Consider the following 20,330-nt stretch of genomic DNA (forward strand, 5'->3'; position numbering starts at 1 on the left):
CTTGCGTAGAGTGCTCTGATAGGAAAGGTCTAATTTTCCTAATGTTGTAGAGGATGAATCTACAGCACCGGGTGGTGCTGGCAACATGACTTGTGAGGTTAAGCCGATCATCGATTACCACCCCCAGGTTTCTGGCTGTGCTGGACGGTGTAATAGTTGATGAGCCTAGTTGAATGGCAAGGTTGTGGTGAAACTTTGGGTTGGCTGGGATCACAAGCAGTTCCGTTTTTGCAAGGTTCAGCTGCAGGTGATGATCCTTCATCCAAAGCGAGATGTCACTCAGGCATGCTCGACGAGACCCCGTGTCTGCCGAAGACAGTAGCGAGTGGGGAGACAGCTGAGCGCAGCGTCGGCTATTCTCACGGAGGCGGCGGTGTCCGCTATCGGTGACGCAGAGGTGGCAGGATTAAATCCAGTAGATTTGGGAAGACTGAGCTAACAGAGGAAAATGAAGATAAAGGTAATCCACAACACGACACGCACACATGGGACAAGGTATCCAGCACTTCAGGCTTGACGCGAAAATCCAAACTAACAGGACAGAACAGGACAAGAATATATTAATAGGGGTACGGAATCAGAGTTTGTGAACTGACTACAATGATCGCACAAAGGGAGTGTGAATAGGTGAGGATTAAATAGGGTAGACTAAATGAACACCAGGTGCAAACAATGAACAAAATGTGTGCAGTAATGAGGCGGCAGGTGTGGCATATAACACGCAGATAGAACGTGCGACTGTCAAAACAATCCTAACAAACATAAACATTCACACACACCAAATGATGAAACAGACATGTGCTAGTCCCGAGGCCTGACAATAGCAGTGATAGGAGAAGCCATGCTTCTGAATGACAGAGCCGAGGGATGTCATGTAAATGGAGAAGAGTAGCGGTCCAAGCACTGAGCCCTGTGGGACCCCCGTGTTGAGCTGTTGGGACGCGGAGACCTTATCTCTCCAGGATACTCTGAATGACCTACCCGAGAGGTAGGACTCGAACCATTGCAACGCCATTCCAGAGACACCCATAGCACTGAGAGAAGCCAAGAGGATGTCATGATTCACAGTTTCCAAAGCAGCAGACAGATCCAGTAGGATGAGCACAGATGACATGGATGATGCTTTTGCCAGTCTCAGGGCTTCAATGACTGAGAGCAGTGCAGTCTCTATGGAATGACCGGTCTTGAAACCAGACTGATTGCTGTCCAGGAGGTTGTTTCGCATGAGAAAGGAGTAGAAGCTGAAGGGAAGAAGGGAAAAAGGCCTGTAGTTTTCTAGCATTGTAGGGTCGAGGGTGGGTTTCTTCATGCGGGCCTCTTTGAACGCTGTGGGAAATGTCCCAGTGGTGAGCGAAGAGTTGATGATGTGGGTCAGAGCAGGCACAACCGTTGGAGTGATGGCCTAGAGGAGATGGGTGGGGATGGGATCCAGTGGGCAGGTGGTTGGGTGGTTGGAACCAATGACCTTGGAAACATCAGCTTCAGACAGAGGAGAAAAGGCGGGGAGCACACACGTGTCAGGGATGTGGGCAGGTTCGACAGGTGGTGGCGCAGAAAACTGGCTGCTGATGGCGGTAGTTTTCTTTACGAAGAACGATGAAAAATCAGCAGCTGTTAACTCCGATGAAGGTGCGGGAGCAGACGGATAGAGGAGAGCAGAGAAGGTTTTGAAGAGCGTGCGAGAGTCCGGAGAGTTGCAGATCTTCGAGTGGTAGTAATCAGTTTTTGCAGAGGTGACGTCAACAGAGAAAGTAGAGAGAAGAGATTGGTAGAGAGAGAGGTCAGCAGGGTCTTTTGACTTACGCCATTTTCTCTTAGCTGACGCGATGCTCAAGCAGTACATCCGATAACCAGGGAGCCGACGTGGATGCACGGGCTGGTCCAGATGCAAGAGGGCTTAGGTTGTCCAAGCAGGATGCAAGCGTGGAACACAGAGTGTCTGTGGCATTGTCTGTATTCAAAAGAGAGTGCTCATCAAAGGGGGGAGTGCAGAGAAGACAGCAGAGGAAAAACAGGAGGGAGGAAGGGACCGCCGGAAAGTGACCATCGGTAAGACATCTGCAATGTCCGGAGCAGTGAAGACGAGGTCGAGGGTGACGAAGAAGTGATCAGACGTGTGCAGCGGGGTGACCTGAGAGTGATGAGTGGAGCAGTACCTTGTGAAGATCAGATCTAGATGACTTTCCAGACTTGTGGGTTGCTGATGTGGAAACCTACTCGAGGAGAAATGATGCGGCCAGGTTGTTGAAGTCAGCAGCCTGTGGCTTTCCAATGTGGATGTTGAAATCTCCTAGTACAACCAGAGGAGTACCATCCTCGGGGAAGGATGAAAGAAGCACATCCAGCTCCTCCAAGAAATGTCCAAGCTGACCTGTGGAACGATATATAACTACAAAATGACTTTAAACAGCCTTGCCACAAGCTACCACAACAGCCTGAGCATGCCTCCGCCTGCGGCACAGACCTATCTTTAGCCCTTCCCTTCCTCCGCCTTTATACCCTGCCCTGCCCATGACCTGCTGCCCCTCTGTCGAACTCTAGCATGAGGCTGCCTCCACTAGTGGCACAGGCCCTGGCTTCCTCCCCTCCAGACCTTCCGTTGCTCTTGCCCAAGGAGCCGACCGGATTGTGGTGGGACGTACTGTGGCGTCCCTAATTACACAAGGCTGTTGGGTTATCACAGGTCTAATTATGAACCATGCTTTTTTTATATTTTGACGTTTCCCGTGTCAAATTTCTCGTCAGCGCGTGCGCGCTTGGAAAGTCTCATGTGACATCTGTTCTCCAGCACTTCGTTCTATGATTGCTGGGCTCTTTCTTTAACTAGTTCTTTAAGTTGTTTGTGACTTTGTTTCGTTGATTTTTGGTATATTTATTTTCCAGTGCATGCAGGGGCGGACTGGCCATCTGTGTGATCTGGAGAATCACAGAATGGCCGGTACTCCAGGAAGGGCCGGCGGCCGCCACGCACGCAGTCATCACCTGTTTTTTCCACCCACTAATCTGTTTCACACTCCAGTACTGTAGGTGGCAGCAATGCACATTTAAGTTGAATGCCAGCTGCACTGGCCGCGGCCGCATTGCTTGGCCGCCTATACAGTCTATGTTGGCCGCCAAGTAAGGAGAAGAAGAAGAAGAGGAGGAAGCGGGAGGAAGAAACTAACAGCAAAGACGTTAGAGGCTAGAAACAAATAAACATTATGCATTACACGGCCGCAGGTAAAAAACAGAAAGAAAAGGGTGGGGCTGAGAAAGCGAGAGAGAAAAAATTGCGAAATTTAGATGCTGAAGCCACTAAATGTTGAAAACTAACAGAAATATTTAGCAGCACAGCCAGCAGCAGCACCTCGCAGTTTAAAATTATCAGCAGTGAAGAAGTGAGCCAGACAGCTACGCAGCAACATGCCACCAGTGATGAGGGACAGAAAGATGTGCTGGTCTCACAGGCAGATACAGGGCAAGTAAGTTTGGAACATGAGAGGAGAAAGAGAGTTACTTGCTAGGGATGATGTTAGGAAGTTATATTCAGTTTGCTACATTTTTAATGATTACAGTAGTTAAAACAGCTAAACTTCTAAATTTTAGCTGTAAAATGCCACATGCTGTAGCTAATATTAAGAAATATGTTTTGCTTTTACTTTTGAAAATGTTGGTAATGTTACAGTTAATGCTTACAAACTTTAAAGATTTTCAATACAGAAGTTACATTTGTAATGGTGTATTTTCATTTAGATGTGGTATTATTTGTGCAGTAAGATTAATTACTGCATAAATTAAGATTATTAATAAATTCATTTTAAAACAGCATGGAATAGATTGTATAATATGCTGTTATAAAAGCATATTATATGACGTTTTATTTAACAAAGTTTGGGAGGAGCAGGTTCAGATAATTAACCCAATTAGCACAAGTGGAGATCAATCAGTAATCAACTCAATGACCAGGTAAAGATACACAGCAGACACATCTCTTCACTTCTAGTTCCATCTACTACTCTTACCACTACCGGGGAGTACTCTGGGTTCAGGCCTACTCCGAACTCGGAGCCCTCCTCCCGGACAGCACGCCAAATAAGCATAACCTTTTATTGTATTCATTTTATGTAGATGTGAACTCGTGAAATAATCTATTCCATGCTATCTTGAAATAAAACCTGTTTTTTTTAAATCCATTCCATCATGTTTATTCAGGATGAGCTTAGACCAAGAGCAGAGAAAGACACCCACTCCAGCTCAACTTTGAATAACTTTAAGCGCCCCAAGTCAGACAGTCACAGCCTAGAGGTTTTTTTTTCATACCACCCTCAGAAGAAGACAAAACACCTGACAGTACAGAGAGTGTTTAAACACAAAGATGGCACAGACAGAAAATGGCTTACATACTGTGAAGAGAACCATACCCTGTATTGTGCAGTATGTTTAGCATTTTCCAAACCAACTGAAACCAGTCCCTTCATAAGTGGAATGCAGGACTGGAACCATATCAGTCAAAGAGTTGAGGAACATGAAAGGAGCAACATGCACAGAGGTTGTGCTGAGGCATATTTTTTGAGGGCATCTAAATCAGATATAGCCAGCCTGCTACATGGTCCTCAAATTGTGGCTCACAGAGATCAACTGAGGAAGAGACGGCAGGTGTTAGAAAGAGTAGTAGATGTGGTGAAGTTCATAGGAAAGAGAGGACTGAGCTACAGAGGACAGCAATCTGAGGCAGTGTACACTCTAGATGACCACAACATTGACCACGGCAACTTCCTAGAGCTCATCATTCTTCTAGGGAAATATGATGTATGTTTGAAGGAACATCTCACTGAGTGCATACGAAAAAGTAAAAAGATGCACCAGTCACAGGTTAGGGGTCGCGGTGCTGCTGTAACATTTTTATCCAAAACCACTGTGAACACTGTAATTTCTACAGTGAAGTGTCTAATTCAGGACACCATTGCAAAAGAGGTTGCTGAAAGTGTGATATTCTCTGTGCAGATAGATACAACCCAAGACATTACATCCCATGAGCAATGCTCTGTAATTCTGAGATATGTTACAGATGCAATTCAGGAAAGGCTTCTTGCAGTGGTTAAGTGTGAGGCATCCACTGGTCAATATTTTGTCCAGATGCTGACAGATGTGATGGAACGTTTTAATCTGGACATCAGTTACTGTGTCAGTAATGCTACAGATGGGGCATCAAACATGCAAGGCAAGTACAGAGGCTTCTCCACACTCCTGTCATCCAAAGCCCCAAACCAGGTACATGTTTGGTGCTATGCACATGTGCTGAACCTAGTTCTGGCTGACACAACTGAAATGGCCATATCCAGTGGGTCCCTCTTCTCCCTCATGAATGACATTGCTGTGTTCATTCGTGAATCGTATCAAAGAATGAATGTGTGGGAACAAAGAAGCAAGGATACTCGACACAGACGTCTCTCTACCATCGGAGAGACAAGGTGGTGGACAAAAGATGTAGCCTTGAAGAGGATCTTTGGGTCATTTGGAAAACCAGACCAGGCTTTATACATTGATGTCCTCATGACACTCAGCGTCTTTCAAGGTCAGGCCAATTTAACAACTGCAGTGCGTGTCAAAGCTAGAGGATTCTTGGAGGCTCTGATGAGGTATGACACAGTGTTAACTGCTCAGCTTTTCCTGCGGATATTTGAGGTCACAACACCGCTGACGAAATACCTACAGTCAAGTGGACTAGACATCTTAACGGCACACAGGATGGTAATGGCAACTCAAGATACCCTGAAGAACATGACAAGAGATTTTGAATCGGTTAAGCAAGCTGCTGATATCTTTGTCCAGTGGGCAAATGCACAACTCATAGTGGAAGAGGACTGTGAGCTTGAATTGGAGGCCAAACTTCCACAGAAAAGGAAGAGGAAAAGGAAGATGATGGCTGGAGAAATGACAACAAGTGATGAGACTCTCCCAGATGCAAACAGAGCCTATGAAGTTGAGGTCCATAACCAAATTATGGATATAATCACAGAGAGCATCCACAGGCGTTTTCTGACCCATGCTACACTCTATGCCAACTTGGCTCTTCTTGATCTGAGAAACTTTGCTGAAGTGTCCTCTGAAGGTACTCTGCCTGATTCTGCATTTCAAGAACTTAGCAAATGCTTGCTCAGGTTTGACAGCAGAGCAACAGCTGTCAATTTGCAGTATGAGTTAAAGTGTCTGGCAGCTCAGTGGCCACGGCTTAATATGTCTGCACTTGAAGAGTACAAAGTCAGGATGGTAGGGGGTGGCTGTGATGATGACGTGGAAGACACAGATGTACTAACCAAACAGTGCAAGTCTTGTAAGGAATGCCCAGTCTGTTGCTATCAAATTCTGAAACGCTACAACCTCTTCACAGATGCCTATCATATCCTTGGCTGGGGATACAGGTACCTCCTTACTCTGCCTGTGACACAGGTAGCCTGTGAGAGAAGTTTCTCTGTTCTCAAACACATCAAAAGTCGAATAAGAAACACACAGTCACAAGAACACCTGGAAGCATTCATGCTTATGACCACAGAGAAAGACATCCTCATGTCCCTTGATAATGACTTGGTCATAGACAGAGTTGCAGAAAAAAGTGACCTGTTGAAGAAAATCTTTTTCCCCCAACATTGAGTAAAATGCCATTGCTGGATTGTTTTTTATTTAGGTGAGTATTCAACCTCCATTTCTATGTGAGTATTCAAGTTAACTATATATTAAAATCTCTTTACTTTGTGATTTATCATATAACTCATACAGTACTATGTGTTGTGTGTTTCTGTTTTGTATTGGTTCAGCAAGTGGGACTGCAATGTGTTGAGACCTCCATTTCTATGTGAGAATTCAAGTTAATCTAGAAGAATATGCTTTTAACACAACATCTAGTCAACATCAGTGCTATTGCTATAATTCGGATGGTATAGTGTCATGGTGGAAGAACGGAGGGAGGCCCAATTGCAGTGAAACAGCTGGTTTTATTTACCCTGCCCACAGGGGACACAAGAGAGCATACACAACCCCGAAGGGAGAGACAAAAACACCGAAGGGAGAGATGAATGACCCCGAAGGGAGAGATGAATGACCCCGAAGGGAGAACTCTCAGGAGATCCTCTATCGAAGCGTCTGCAGCACAGGGGGGTGTCACACCCGGAGAATCCGGGTTCTAGACGGCGGCTGCGGACCGCAACGGTAGAGGCAGGGTCTGGTGCTAGGCAGGGTATGCTCCAGGGTCCCAGACGGCGTGGCTGGGTAAAAGTCCCGGGGAGCTGGTGGGAGAGCTTCGTGAGCAGCCGATGCAGGGAGTCACTGGAGCGCCGGCGGGAAACTAGCGGGCAGATGAAGATGAAAAAATAATAGGAGGAACACAAAACTATCTAGGGAAAATAACAATACTAGAAGAACCAAACTAAACTAGACTAGATAAATAATGCTAATGACAGATAGTAGAAAGCTAGTAGCGCAAGGCTAGACACGACTGGACTGGACTGGACAGGACAAGAAGTCAGCTAACGGCAGTGCTAGGATAAACACACAACGGACTGACAAAGAACAAGAGCACACGAGGGAATGAAATAGGAAACCTCTTAATTACGTAATGGGCAACAAACTCGCTACAGGTGACAGGGTGATCAGCGGAGTCGTGAGGGAAACCCAGTGAGGGAGACACGGGGCGGGGCCGGTGACGCAGCCACAGAACACGCGGAAAACTGAAAAAAAACAATTCCCCACGTGTTCAACATGAAACAAAACAAAGTCACGCAGGCAAAAAACTGAACCACAGACCCAGAGTCATGACAGTATAGTATCATGAGCCACAATTAAAGTCTTGTGACACTCATGCCAGGCGTTGTTGTTGTTGTCGAGTTTCCGCGTGCCGTTTGCTTTGGGCCGGGCCTAGTCAAAGTCCAGGGCCGTTTTTTAGTCCCAGTCCGTCCCTGAGTGCATGTAAGGATGTTTGCTTAACTATTTATTTTGCTTGTTTTGTGAAGTTGTCTTGTGGTGTTTGTTTCTGCTTATTCTGTTTTGCTTTAAGGGTGCGGTGACTGTGGAGTGCACGTACACCCAGCTTGGATGCCAAACCCTGATTTCCATCATTATAGTATTGTTTTATGATTTCTTTTGGTTTATTTATGTAAATGTTTATTGATGATTTTTATTAGTATGTGTCCGTGCTGTTTGTGAGAAAGTTACAATAACTGTGTGTCATTACAGGAGCCGAGGCTTCAGGGCAGGCCACTAATAAAACCTCCACCACCGCATGTGAGGGCCTGTCACAGTGGTTTGCGTTCATGCTTGGCCTCACTGGAGTGTGTGTGATACCTGTGTGCAGGGTGGTAAGAGTGATAATAGGAGCCGTGTGCTAACTTAAATAGCGGACTTGCCATTGTTAAGCCTCGGCTTCCCCCTTTATGTTGGCCTTAGTGTCATGAAGGTTGGATGATGACCCAGTCTTTTAAAGTTGTCAAGATTGATGATCATTATTAAAATAAAGCTTTTGTATTTTTGTATCCACGTCTCTGGCCCTCCTTTCGAAAACCACGTTCCTGTGTCCCTTGTAGGTGGTTTAATTCACTAGTATTAACATTTTCCCTGTTAACAGGGTGGCGTAGTCTAGCATATGTAGAGGTAGTTTTCTCCTCTTAAGGTCCTGCTACATAAGCATGAGGTTGCCTTTGTTCTCGGTTCCGGCATAGCGACCACCCCCGCAGGGGCCATTGCTTCCAACTCTTGCTCTGCCGCAGCAGACACTAATCCTCCAGAAGCCAGTATCGCCGCAGTGAGCGCCCTGCTAGGCCCCGTGCCTCCATCTACATTCTGCAGCAGTAGACACCACTCACTTTGAGGCCAGAATCGTATCGGCGCAGCAACTCCTACTCAGGGACCCATGCTCTGCTGTAGCAGACAACAATTCTACAGACGCTGAAGCCATTTCCCATGCATTGTTTTAATATTGGCGACCTGGCATAATGTTAACATCAACGGCCACAATTAGCCACCAATCCTTGCCATTCAGCTCCCGTGACACACACAGTTGCGCACAAACCGATGACAATTTAGTACCTTTAGCACTATAGCGAATTTCAGACCCCTTTTGTCCACAAAAGGTGCACAGCTTTAATTCTTTTGGAAAAGCTAGTTTTCACAGCATCTATTTTGTGCAGTGTGTACACAGCGGATAAGCTAAACATTCAGCTGACTGAAACTCGACGATTCATTAACGAGTACAACACAGAATTTATGCATCTTTCACTTTACACGAACATGAACATAGTTTGTTGGTGGAGGCAGTGCACTACATGGGAAAATAATCACCACTTTTCAATGTAGATGTACGGTGACTTTGTCAAACGATGTTGCAGTATAAATCAGGATAAAATTCATTGTTAACATGTAGTATCATGGTAGTGTGTTTTTATATTTGTTTTCTGTCTTGACAACAGAGACAGAAAAAATGGAAATGGAAACCGCTTTATAAGGTGTAAAGTAAAGTTCAGATATAAGATGACTGCATATCATGATAAAGCCTTCATGATAAACCTATGAACCTAACGCATATTGTCGCTTTGTGATATACTAAGTACAATTTTGACTGTATTATTTGTGTCCCCTTCAAAAACTGTTCTTGAGAAATGTTATGTTTATTGTCCCCCCTACTGTTAAATGAGATTTACGCCCCTGTATATCGCATGTTAATCTTGAGTACTTAAAGAATAGTTTCGCAACCCTTCAAAATTCCTTAGTTGGATCACATTTATAAAAAACAGATACAGCTGTGCACTTTTCCCGAAAACATGTGATGTGGGTTGGGGGAGAAAGGGAGTGGAACTAAAGCACGTGTGCACATACAGCCAAGAAAACTGTGACATCAGTTTCACTTACCCTGTGTGGTTTATGTCTAGAATATTTTAGTGCTGGGACTGCTGCTCCATCTATCAGTTTCAAATGATCTCCAAATCCAGCGTTATATCCACCACTTATATAACATTCATCACCCAAATGCAGAGAACAAACAACACAGCTGAACTTAGCGAGCATAGTTCTCTCTCCCTCTCCTGCACACAAGTGAAAGTGACTTGTGCGCATGCTGCTTCTCCGCCTCTCCATGGTTGATGTGTGGGCGTGCCGCATGATTTTCCGGGAGAATTGTCCAATAAGGGACTAAGAAAAGCTGTTACTTAACGATTTTTCATGTCCGAAAAAAACTTTCCGAAACCTGTACGAACACTGGGGGAGTGTATCGAGCACCGAAATACTACGTAATACGTCCAATCCGTTTTTTGACAAGGTGACCATATAAAGCATGAGAAGACAGCACGTTTAACACTCTAAAGAAGTCAGAATGCATGACACACCATTGCACCACCCCTTTAAGGGTGTGCTCACATGGCATGTTTGGTTAGATTAAAACAGCTCTGGTGTGATTGCTCTGTTAGTGTGGTTTATTTGGGTATAGGTCCGCTTTCAAATAAAACCTCTAGCGCGGTTCAATTAGAATATGAACGCAAGACAGACCAAAGGCATCTAACCGTAACAAAAACAGGAAGTGGTTTGCTGTTAAAATGCCAGTCTGAACCAAAATAACCAAGAGAACCCAGCTACAAATATGAATGCACCGTAAGACTGGTTCAATTTAAATAGTCTGTGACAGGCGCAACGCAACTAACCAATTACAACAAGGCATTTGGATGCACTGCATCCAGTGTGGACAAAATAATAATAAGCTATAATTATTTTTAATGAGACTAAAAACAAGTGTGAGTTTTTAGTGTGAGGTCTAAGTACAGTGTTTACTTTTATATTCATTACTGTAAATTGATGCCAGGTTGCCAGGTTTTCATTCAAGTAAATTTCAATATGGTGACCTTTATAACTAAGGTCTATTGTACTCTATACTCCATTACTGTTTTCATTTTTTATGGGGATAACTTTTCTCAGCTGTCTGATGTCAATATCCAGGCAGCATCAATTCTGCAGATCCATGGCAACCGCAGCCATTACAAATGGGGGGATCAAAGGTTAAAATCCTTGTGGATGGTTTGATTTATTTTTCTGTACTCATCCCATTTTGCCTTTCAGCAGCTCAAGGTAAAGAGCAATCTCACATGCTTTTAGCCAAACATTTTCAGGTCAAACCCTTTTTTAAATGAGCCTTAAAAAATAAGCCTAAAGTGTATAAACTTGTCTTTTACAGCTAAAAATAGCTGTTAGTGTTCATCAAATAAAACATTTTGAGTTACTAAGTATAAAAAAACGGTTAAAAATGAATTTTTACCTATCATCCCATCTGTAGATGGTTCATTTGGAACAGACTGAAATTGTAGTATACAAAGTTATTGTGTACTTCCTAAGGTCCGAAGTTATATGGACTACTTGTTTATGTTGCCAGGATATAGGGCTACTTGAAATACAATATATGAGTTCACCTGCCCATCCAATCATAACAGAATAGTAATGGTAAACAAATTTGGTCTTATTTATAGAAGAATATTAATAGCAAACTAATTTAGCCTGTTGGATTCGGGGTCACGGAAGGATGCCTGAACAGCTGTCGTTAGAGAAAGATGAGCGGCTGTAGGTCAGTGTCAGTGTTTGACAAGGGGTGCTTCTCAATATCCCTCCTCATCTCCTTACTCCTCTATCCTCCATCCTATGACCTGGAAACCGATCGAGCTCAGCCAAATTGAAGGACATCTCAATTCTCTAACTGCACCGGGAGGAGTCGAGGATCGAGGAGGGAGGAGGCTTCCTGAGGAGTCATGAGCAAGGATACACAGGTGTATCCTATGCGGAAGTTTTTTATTGCCTAAACGTGATGCACGTATAAATTCTCCTCCCACTTCACATCTGCTCCAAGTGCTAACCATGGCAGAACATTCAAACACATAAATGTGAGTATTAAGCATAAAGTTATTGTAAATGTGTGTTCTTGCCACAGTTTATTAATTATTATTATTATAATCATTATCATTATTGTTTACATGCACAAGACACAATGTATGTGAAATCACAACAACAATAATTCATTAATAATAACTGGTAAAAAATAAGAACAAATGTGGTATTTTGTGGAGGTTGAAACGGTTACAATATAAATAATTATGTCTTATGTTCAAGAATCCCGATGTGCAAGCTAAATCCAGCGGTGTAAAGTCATCATTAGTTGACGACGCTTTGAAGTGACGCTAAGATTTTACTTGCTTCGATTCCTCCATCCTTGCGTCTTTTCCTTGCTTCCTTCTCTCGAATCCTGAAGAGGTGGAGCTAAGGTGGACTTTTAGAGGTGGAGCTAAAGGAAGCGAGGAAAGGAAACGAGGACGCACAAATAAGAAATTAGAAGCACTCAAGACCATATGATCACGCTAACCCCAAACCTACATTTAGACCTCCATTAAAACATTTTGAACTGTTACATTCTATAAAGGTTTATCAGATCACACAACATTTTAAAGGGGTGATTCGCTGGATATACGTGTTATATGCATGTATTAGACACGTAAAATTGCAAAAATTTAAGTGTCAGAACAAAAGATGTATTTTATCTAGAAGCGAATGCTCGCCCAGACCTTCCTGAAACGCCTCGTGTAACAACACCCCGGCGGATCTACGTCAGTTCGTAACACGATTTCACCAAGACCGCCTAAATCTAAACGCAAGTAAGGTGGGCGGTCTTGTAAATCTCATTGTATTGTTGCCGGTGCAGCCATGTCGCAGAGACGATGTGTGTTTCGTTGTAAAAAGAAATCCTCTTTGTTTGCCCTGCCAAAAGACATTGGATATGCAGTATGGAATTCGAAATAGGTCATCTCAAACATTAATCTACTGATTCGTGACACGACAAAAAGGTTGTTCTGACTTACAGGAAAAAGCTAAAATTTGTGCTCATGAACACACATCAATAGAATGTTGGCTATGTCACAAACTGCCATGAGGCTGGGTTGATATATGTATTATTTTCGCTCAGATTACCCCATTTGATAAATTAGAAAAATATTGGGGTCAGGTCACACTTCTTATAAATTGTTAGCCTTTTAAATATGAACAAAAATAATAATAAAGCACACAAGCACAACAAGATTGTTTTCCAGATTTAATGGTCAATATTATTACATCCCTCTTCACACGGCTTAAAAAGCCAAACTGAGATTGTCAGAAGCATTAAATTCAAAGCCCCTAAACAGATTTAAAAAGATTACTTAATGTAGCAGTTAAATAAATACATAAAAGAATACATTTGACGGAACAGAATGTAGTGTCATGTAAAGGTACAACATGTTGCCAGTTTCATACACAGAAAAACTCAATGCCACTGAATAAATCTCATTCTGTCTTCACAGTCTTCGAAATGTTCACACGATAGCAATATACAGCAGCTTTTTTGTGCTTTGTATACAATATAACTTGTAATTCTGTTTTCGTTTTACATTAAAAGATGACAACACACTTAATTCTTTGTCTTCAAATCATCTACTTGCATTATAGCTCAAACAAGAACAAAGAATGAGTTTGCTGCTCATTTTACCCAGAATTCGGTTGTTGTCCTTGCCATTAAAACTGAAATATATTTTATTTATACTACTAAATACCTAATGGATAGGCACAAATGCAATCTGTAGCTATGCTCTGCTCTTCTGAGGAAATTTTTTGAAATTATTCAAAATGGATTGGAACAAAATTGAATACTTAATACCCAAATACTTAAACACACATTCAGATGGGCTGGAGATGTACATTTTGTGAGACACAAAATATTCTGTGAAGGCATGGTAAATTTAATTGTGCAAGTAATTGAAATACGCATTATCTATTTCAATGTGCATATCTCCAATCTCTCTCAAGGTGTTTTTTGTTCGTAGAGAATACAGAGGTCACTTCTACAATGACTACCCCAAAATGATTTACAGAGATAATATAGATAATATAGATAATTGTTGGTAAAGAGCTGGATACATTTTGTGTTGGCCTGGGGGTTAGAGCGTTGGGCTTGTGATCAGAAGGTTGCTGATCCTAATCTCAGTGCCAGCAGGTCATGACTGAAGTGCCCTTGAGCAAGGCACCTTACCCCTGATTGCTCTGCAGTAATGTGTCACTGTAAAAAAAAACTACTTGTAAGTTGCTTTGGATAAAAGCGTCTGCCCAATGAATAAATGTAAATGTAAATGTCAATTTTGTGTCCACGCAATGGAAATCGATGGGTGCAAATGTTGTTTGGTTACCAAAGTTTTTTTAAATATTAGTTGTGTTCTGTATAAGTCAGTCAGTCACACATATTTAGAATGAAATGAGGGTGAGTAAATGATGACAACATGTTATTTTAGGTGAACTATCCCTTTAGGAGGTTGAATGCTAAACTGTATACACCTTGTATATGGATGGTATACAATGGTTTACAGCAGAGATCCATGTCAATTAAATGCCAGACTACTTAAAGTATATTATATAGGCATCTTCTAGACCACTCTGAAAGATGGAAGCTGATTCATGATTCATGGGAGGATAATCATTTTTGCCTGTTGTCACTTTGATTTATGTTCCTTTATTTGTAATCTACAAGTGAGACTAGTAATTACATTACGGTATACAGAATTGCATACCATTGCAATATTGCTCAAAAACACAAATTTCTCTAAAATACAATATGGCTTTATTAAAAATATGCCAGTGAGAGTCTTTTATCAAATGATGATGTATAAAAAATGTCTTCTACATTCAGGATAACAGAATAAAATCTCTTTAGGACAAAGAGGAGTGGAATTTGTGATATTCTTATTGCTGGAAAATTTGAATGAAAGCAGCAAGCTTGTCCATGTTCTTGGTGTTCCTCTAGCCTCAGGTTCCTCAAGAAACCTTCCAGCAAAGGTGTTGGATGGCAAACAATCAGTATTAGAAAATTAAATGTATGTTCTAGAGGCTGTGAGGTATTTAGTTTCTATTTGGTTGCTTTAATGAAAGTGATGTAGTGTTGTAGAGTCCTACAAAGTCAAATAGTCAACTTCAAATTTTCAACCTTGACTTTGGTTTTACATTCCACCATTGCAACTCTTCAGATCACATTGTCGGAGGTTAGGCCAGCGACATACGTGACTGCAAATGTTTCAGATTTCAAACAACAGTGTGTAATTTCTAAACCGTCAGACAGAATAGCAAAAATAACAACCGGCTCCCCAAACTGACCTCTGTTTTGCCATTGATTAAGGTACAATATGTTTCAGCACAAACTCATGGCATTGGTTCCTCCTACAGATCGAAATTCTGTTCGATTCTTTTAACAATGTAGAGTTTTATTTCCTAATATAAACCATAAACATGACATATTTGCAACATAAGTACACGGCACCATAAAGCGTTATCCCAAAAACTGAGAACACTTAAGAAAAAAAAGAAAACTTATCAGATTAACTCTTCATTGCCTATGCATTTCATTCATCACTTATTATCAGCATCTAGTTAATGATTATTGTTTTAAATGTAGGGCTTTGTTACCCAAGCACTGCCCAAGGAGAGGGTAGAAATTAAATTAGGTACGTTGAGAAGGTTGCATCATCACTAACACACAATGCCACCTACAGATACAGTACGTCTTATGGCTCAGGTGCAGTCTCAGCATGTATTACAAGGTGCACTTGCTCAGCTGTAAATCTTCTATTACAAGAGGCCTGGTAAACAAAAATAAATATTCTACAGTAGACAAAGGCTCAAGGTCATAATAGCTTGTTTGTTGCTGGTAAGGGTCAAACCAGCTTGACTAAAATGATCCGAAAAGGTTAACCCCACCCCATCAGCTGGTAAAATAAATGATCAACCATTTAGACCAGCTAAAAAACATCTACTAAACTGTCAGTGTAGTAAAAACACAGGGGCTTAAATAGAAAGGAGTAAACAAGCAGAAATGGTCTTTTTAAATTAAGAGATGTCCCATGTTGCTTTTACGCCTTGAGAATATATTTTTGAATATATAATTCATTTTAAGAAATACACACACACAAACACACAGATTGTGTCAACTGTTAGAATAAGAGTTGAGTGTGTGCTCACATTCATGCCATACAGATGAGGTCTGACCTCAAGTAATTCCAACATCTCATGAAAATCTACCTGCAGTCCAACTCAAGAGAGGAATAAACACAGTTTAACTATCCTTTTATGCTGGTCATTGCCCCTCTGGTGCTCCGAGCCATAGTCCCTGATGGTCGCGGTAGCAAACTCTGAGACTCTTTATGTACCCAAACCTGTCCAGCGGAGTGTAAAGTCTGCTGGGAGTTCCGCAGAAATCGCTTCCGATAACGCAGCGACTCTGATCGGAGTAACAGCCGTGTATACTGCACTTCTGGCATTATCATCTTTAAACAGTCATCTCGTGGAGGCACGTGGCCTTTGTGTGAGGCATTGACTGGTAAATCGTACCCGACAATCGCTACCTTGGAACTCGGCTGCCAGGGCCGTAATTCCTTATTTGTGATTTGAGAAGCCGAGCGAAGTGGTGGCAAATGTCCACCGAAGCAGCCACGTACAAGCCGATCCCGAGACTGACGCAACAACTGAACTTCCCGCTCGACGCATGCTAGTCCCAATGCTCTTAGTTGCCGCCACAATGAGGCATTGAAGTGATCGTACAGTACGGAGTCTATGGCATTCCAGGCTCTGATTTTGGTTGTTATTTCGCCAGAAAGGCTGCTTTTAGAGTCGGGGGTCCGCATGTTAAGACTGACATACAGTACATCGTCGAGGTCCCATGACAACAAGCGACGTAGTAGCACTAGCGATTCATCAAAGTGTTCTGCTATCATTACCAACGAGAACACTCGCTCCACCTCGGCGGCAAACCGCTTTGCATACGCCGGCGTTTCTGATGATGTGCGGTCCTTGTCGCCACCTAGATCAAAGGTCAGCGTATTTCTTGCGTACATCGAATCCTTCTCTTCTGGTCGATAGTAGCTCCATGGATGATCCAGAAATGTTTCTAAAGAGCCATTTGGAACGCGTTTAAAGCTAAGGCAGTACTGATTATAGTAGCTAAACAGAGACTCAAACATGGCTCCTGGTTCCCGCAATATTGTTATGTACACTGTGTTGTTGGGCATGAGGCGTTGTAGCTCTGCCCGGCTGAACCGTAAGTGATTGGTAATGATGTCCGGAGGTGTTGTATGTGGGTGGACGAAGTGGGCACTGAAGGGCCGAGGATAGCAGAATTGATGGTCACAGGTGGTAACGGGTAGCGCCACGGTGAGGTTGTTACGTTCAGCAAAGCGGAAGAGCATGTTCTGCACAGTGGAGCTGGCTGTTTTGTGTGTCTTCAAGAAGGCAACACTAGTGTGTTTAGGAGTAGGACCACTACTGCTCTGGGTAAAGGAAAGTGTAGAGGATGGACACCCCAACCAGAAGGCCTCCAATGTTCTACAGACAGATGAACAGAAAACAAAGAGAATTAACGCCATCACAGTCAGCCTTCAATTATTATTAAATATAAATTATCAACTGACATGATGGTGACTGAAAGGTCTAGGGTGCCTGGTTTCCACTTGCTTAATGGTTTCACAAATGTTCTGAGCTCCTATTCATAAATACTATGTACATATATATAAGGGGTGTAACAGTACGCATATTTGTACCGCGTAACATCATTCCTATGCCCTACTACCTTCAAAGGGCAGTGCCCTTGGAGTTTTGACTTTGGACTGAACAGGGCATTTACGTGCCATTATTTAGAGGTTTGGAGTGCACTTGGCAAAGGAAGCGAGGAAATATTCATTTTGACGTTTGCAAAATGAATTCTAAATGCCCTGTTGACCAGTCTTAACTCCAAGGGCTCTACCCTTCGAAGGTAGTAGGGCATAAGAATGATGACTATATATGGAATGTTGCCTGTGACGGTTTGATACGAATACATGTACCGTTACACCCCTAATATATATATATATATATAAATTAATATTTGATCCTTTGCTGATTTAGTAAGTTTGCCTGCTTACAAAGAAATGAAGAGTTTATAAAAAAGTAATTTAATTTCACTGACTGAAATGAAAATCAATTTATAAGTATTTGATCCCACAGCAAAACATAACTTTGTACTTGCTGGAGAAACCCTTGTTGGCAAGCACAGAGGTAAGACATTTCTGATAGTTGGTCACCAGGTTTGCACATGTGTCAGGATACATTTTTGTCCAATCCTCGGCAAATCAGAGTTTTAGCCTCCTTCACAGATTTTCTATAGGACTAGGGTTTAGAGACCGGCTAGGACATTTAATGTGCTTCTCCTTAAGCCACTCGTTGGTTGTCTTGACAGTATGTTTTAGGTCTTTGTTATGTTAAAGGCACGTCCACGATCCATCTTCAGTGATCTAGTTAACAGGAGGAGGTTCTTGCCCAAGATTTTACGGTACATTAGCTCATCCCTCTGCCCCTGTACCCGTAGCACAGAAAAGGCCCTTTCGGATAATGTTTCCAACACTCTGTTGCTCTGTAGGGATGGTGTTCTTGGGGTCATAGTCAGCATTTCTCTGTCTCCAAAAACAGGAGTCAATTTTCTTCCCGTTTGACCACAGCACTTTCTCCAAAGCCTTTTCTGAATCACTTTGATGTTCATTGTCAAACTTCAGATGAGCCAGGCCTTCTTGGGCAGGAGGACCTTGCGGATGCTTCAGGATTTCCATCTATTGTGGCATAGCGCGTTACCAACGGTTTGCTTGCTAACTGTGGTCCCAACAGTCTTGATCTCATTAACAAGCTTCTTCCGTGGAGTTCTAGGCTGATCTTTAACCTTTAACCTCTTTACCCCATTGGGGAAATCTTGCAGGGAGCTCCGGACCAAGGGCAAATTGATAGTTATTTTGTATTTCGTCGATTTCCAAATAATCGCACCAACTGTTGTCTCCTTCTCATCAAGCGTTTGTCTGTAGCCTATTTAAGGTTTGAGCAGGTCTACAATCTTGTCCATGACATCCTTTAAAACCTATTTGGTCTCGACCATGGTGATGGAGAGGTTGAAATGGAAGATACAGATTCTTTTATATACATAACAAGCTGACTTTGGGTACTTCTTAAAGTGTCAGGACTAATCTGTTGTGCATATATGCACCTCCAACCAATCTGTGGAGGCAGAATTCTTGCTGGTTGGTAGGGGATCAAATACTTATTTCATTGATTGAAATCAGTAAATCAATTTATAACCTTTATATGATTTTGTTTCCTTGTTTTTTGGGTTGATATTCGGTTTATATCAGTTAATATAAACCTACCATAAAAATTATAGACCATTCATTTCTTTGTAAGCAGGCAAACTTACAAAATCAGCAGGGGATAAAATAATTATTTCCCCTCTGCAATAATTATTACCCCTGATCGTCTGCAATATTCAAACGTTGCGAGCCAGTCTGAAGGGTTGCCAAGTCTTTCTGTGGAATTTTATTAAGCTAGTTTAGATTGGAATTGCACAGATCTGGCAACCCTGCCAAGTTGTCCATGATCACTTCAGCATTTATATAAGGTACATGTGATTAACAATCGTTATCTGCTATTTATTAAACCCAACACTACTTTTATGTTTCACATAACACAATACAGAAAATGGTTATCACACTGTTTTTACAGTGAGGGGTAATGCAGTGTTGTGGCACCTTGGCAAACTGTGAGTCAAGTCAGTGGACTGTTCTAAAATGGAGGACGCATCTACATATCTGGAGCAGTTGAACATGCATCTATACATATCTATGCTCCTGCCAGCTTAACACCTTCTTGGCAAGGCATGGGGACCAGCTACACTAGCTGCAAAATAGGGGCTGGGAAACCGATACAGTATAAAAAGCTTCTAATTTACAGTCATATCTATCCAAACCAGTATACTTTTCTTTTGTTCATCAACTACTTAATAGGAAATACTGGAGGTTGTGCTGGTCTAAATTCTTGGCTTTTTTACAGAAAATAATCATTCAGGATACAGTCGATAGACTCATTTAGTTTTTCTTTTCTTGATCTACGGTCATCAATGAGGTAGGAAAAGATGGAAGGAGCAGTCTTCTGAGATTCTTACAAGTTCAAGTGACCTCCATGGTGAAGAAGCAGGCTCACAGTACTGATGGCTATTAATACTAGAAATATCTTCTTTTGAGACATCTCCAGCTGCATTCACTGCAACAAAAAGGAGAGAAGTTAATGGTATTTTAGGTGAACATTACTTCAACATACGTTTAAAACACATTCATAACCAACATTTATTTCTTTTCAATTAAAAATTAATTAATTAATTCATACTAGGAATTGTAAATGCCCATTCACACATAATTTTCTGCAAAAACAAATCAGTGCAGTAAACATTTACATATGAACCAACGGCTGTTAAA

At 42.1% G+C, this 20,330-nt stretch overlaps 1 protein-coding gene across 1 annotated transcript; it reads right to left on the reverse strand.

Annotated features, from left to right (window-relative positions):
- Nucleotides 1-13,078: 13,078 nt before the first annotated feature.
- On the reverse strand, nt 13,079-20,115 carry gal3st3 (galactose-3-O-sulfotransferase 3; the record flags this gene model as incomplete). The annotated part of the gene is made up of 2 exons (XM_079451901.1): nt 13,079-17,388; nt 20,021-20,115. 2 exons carry the CDS (start codon nt 20,113-20,115, stop codon nt 16,128-16,130), a joined length of 1,356 nt encoding a protein of 451 aa, XP_079308027.1. The 3' UTR covers nt 13,079-16,127.
- Between the last annotated feature and the right edge of the window lie 215 nt (nt 20,116-20,330).

This window comes from Barbatula barbatula, assembly GCF_947034865.1.
Source record: "Barbatula barbatula genome assembly, chromosome: 1".
NCBI lineage: Eukaryota > Metazoa > Chordata > Actinopteri > Cypriniformes > Nemacheilidae > Barbatula > Barbatula barbatula.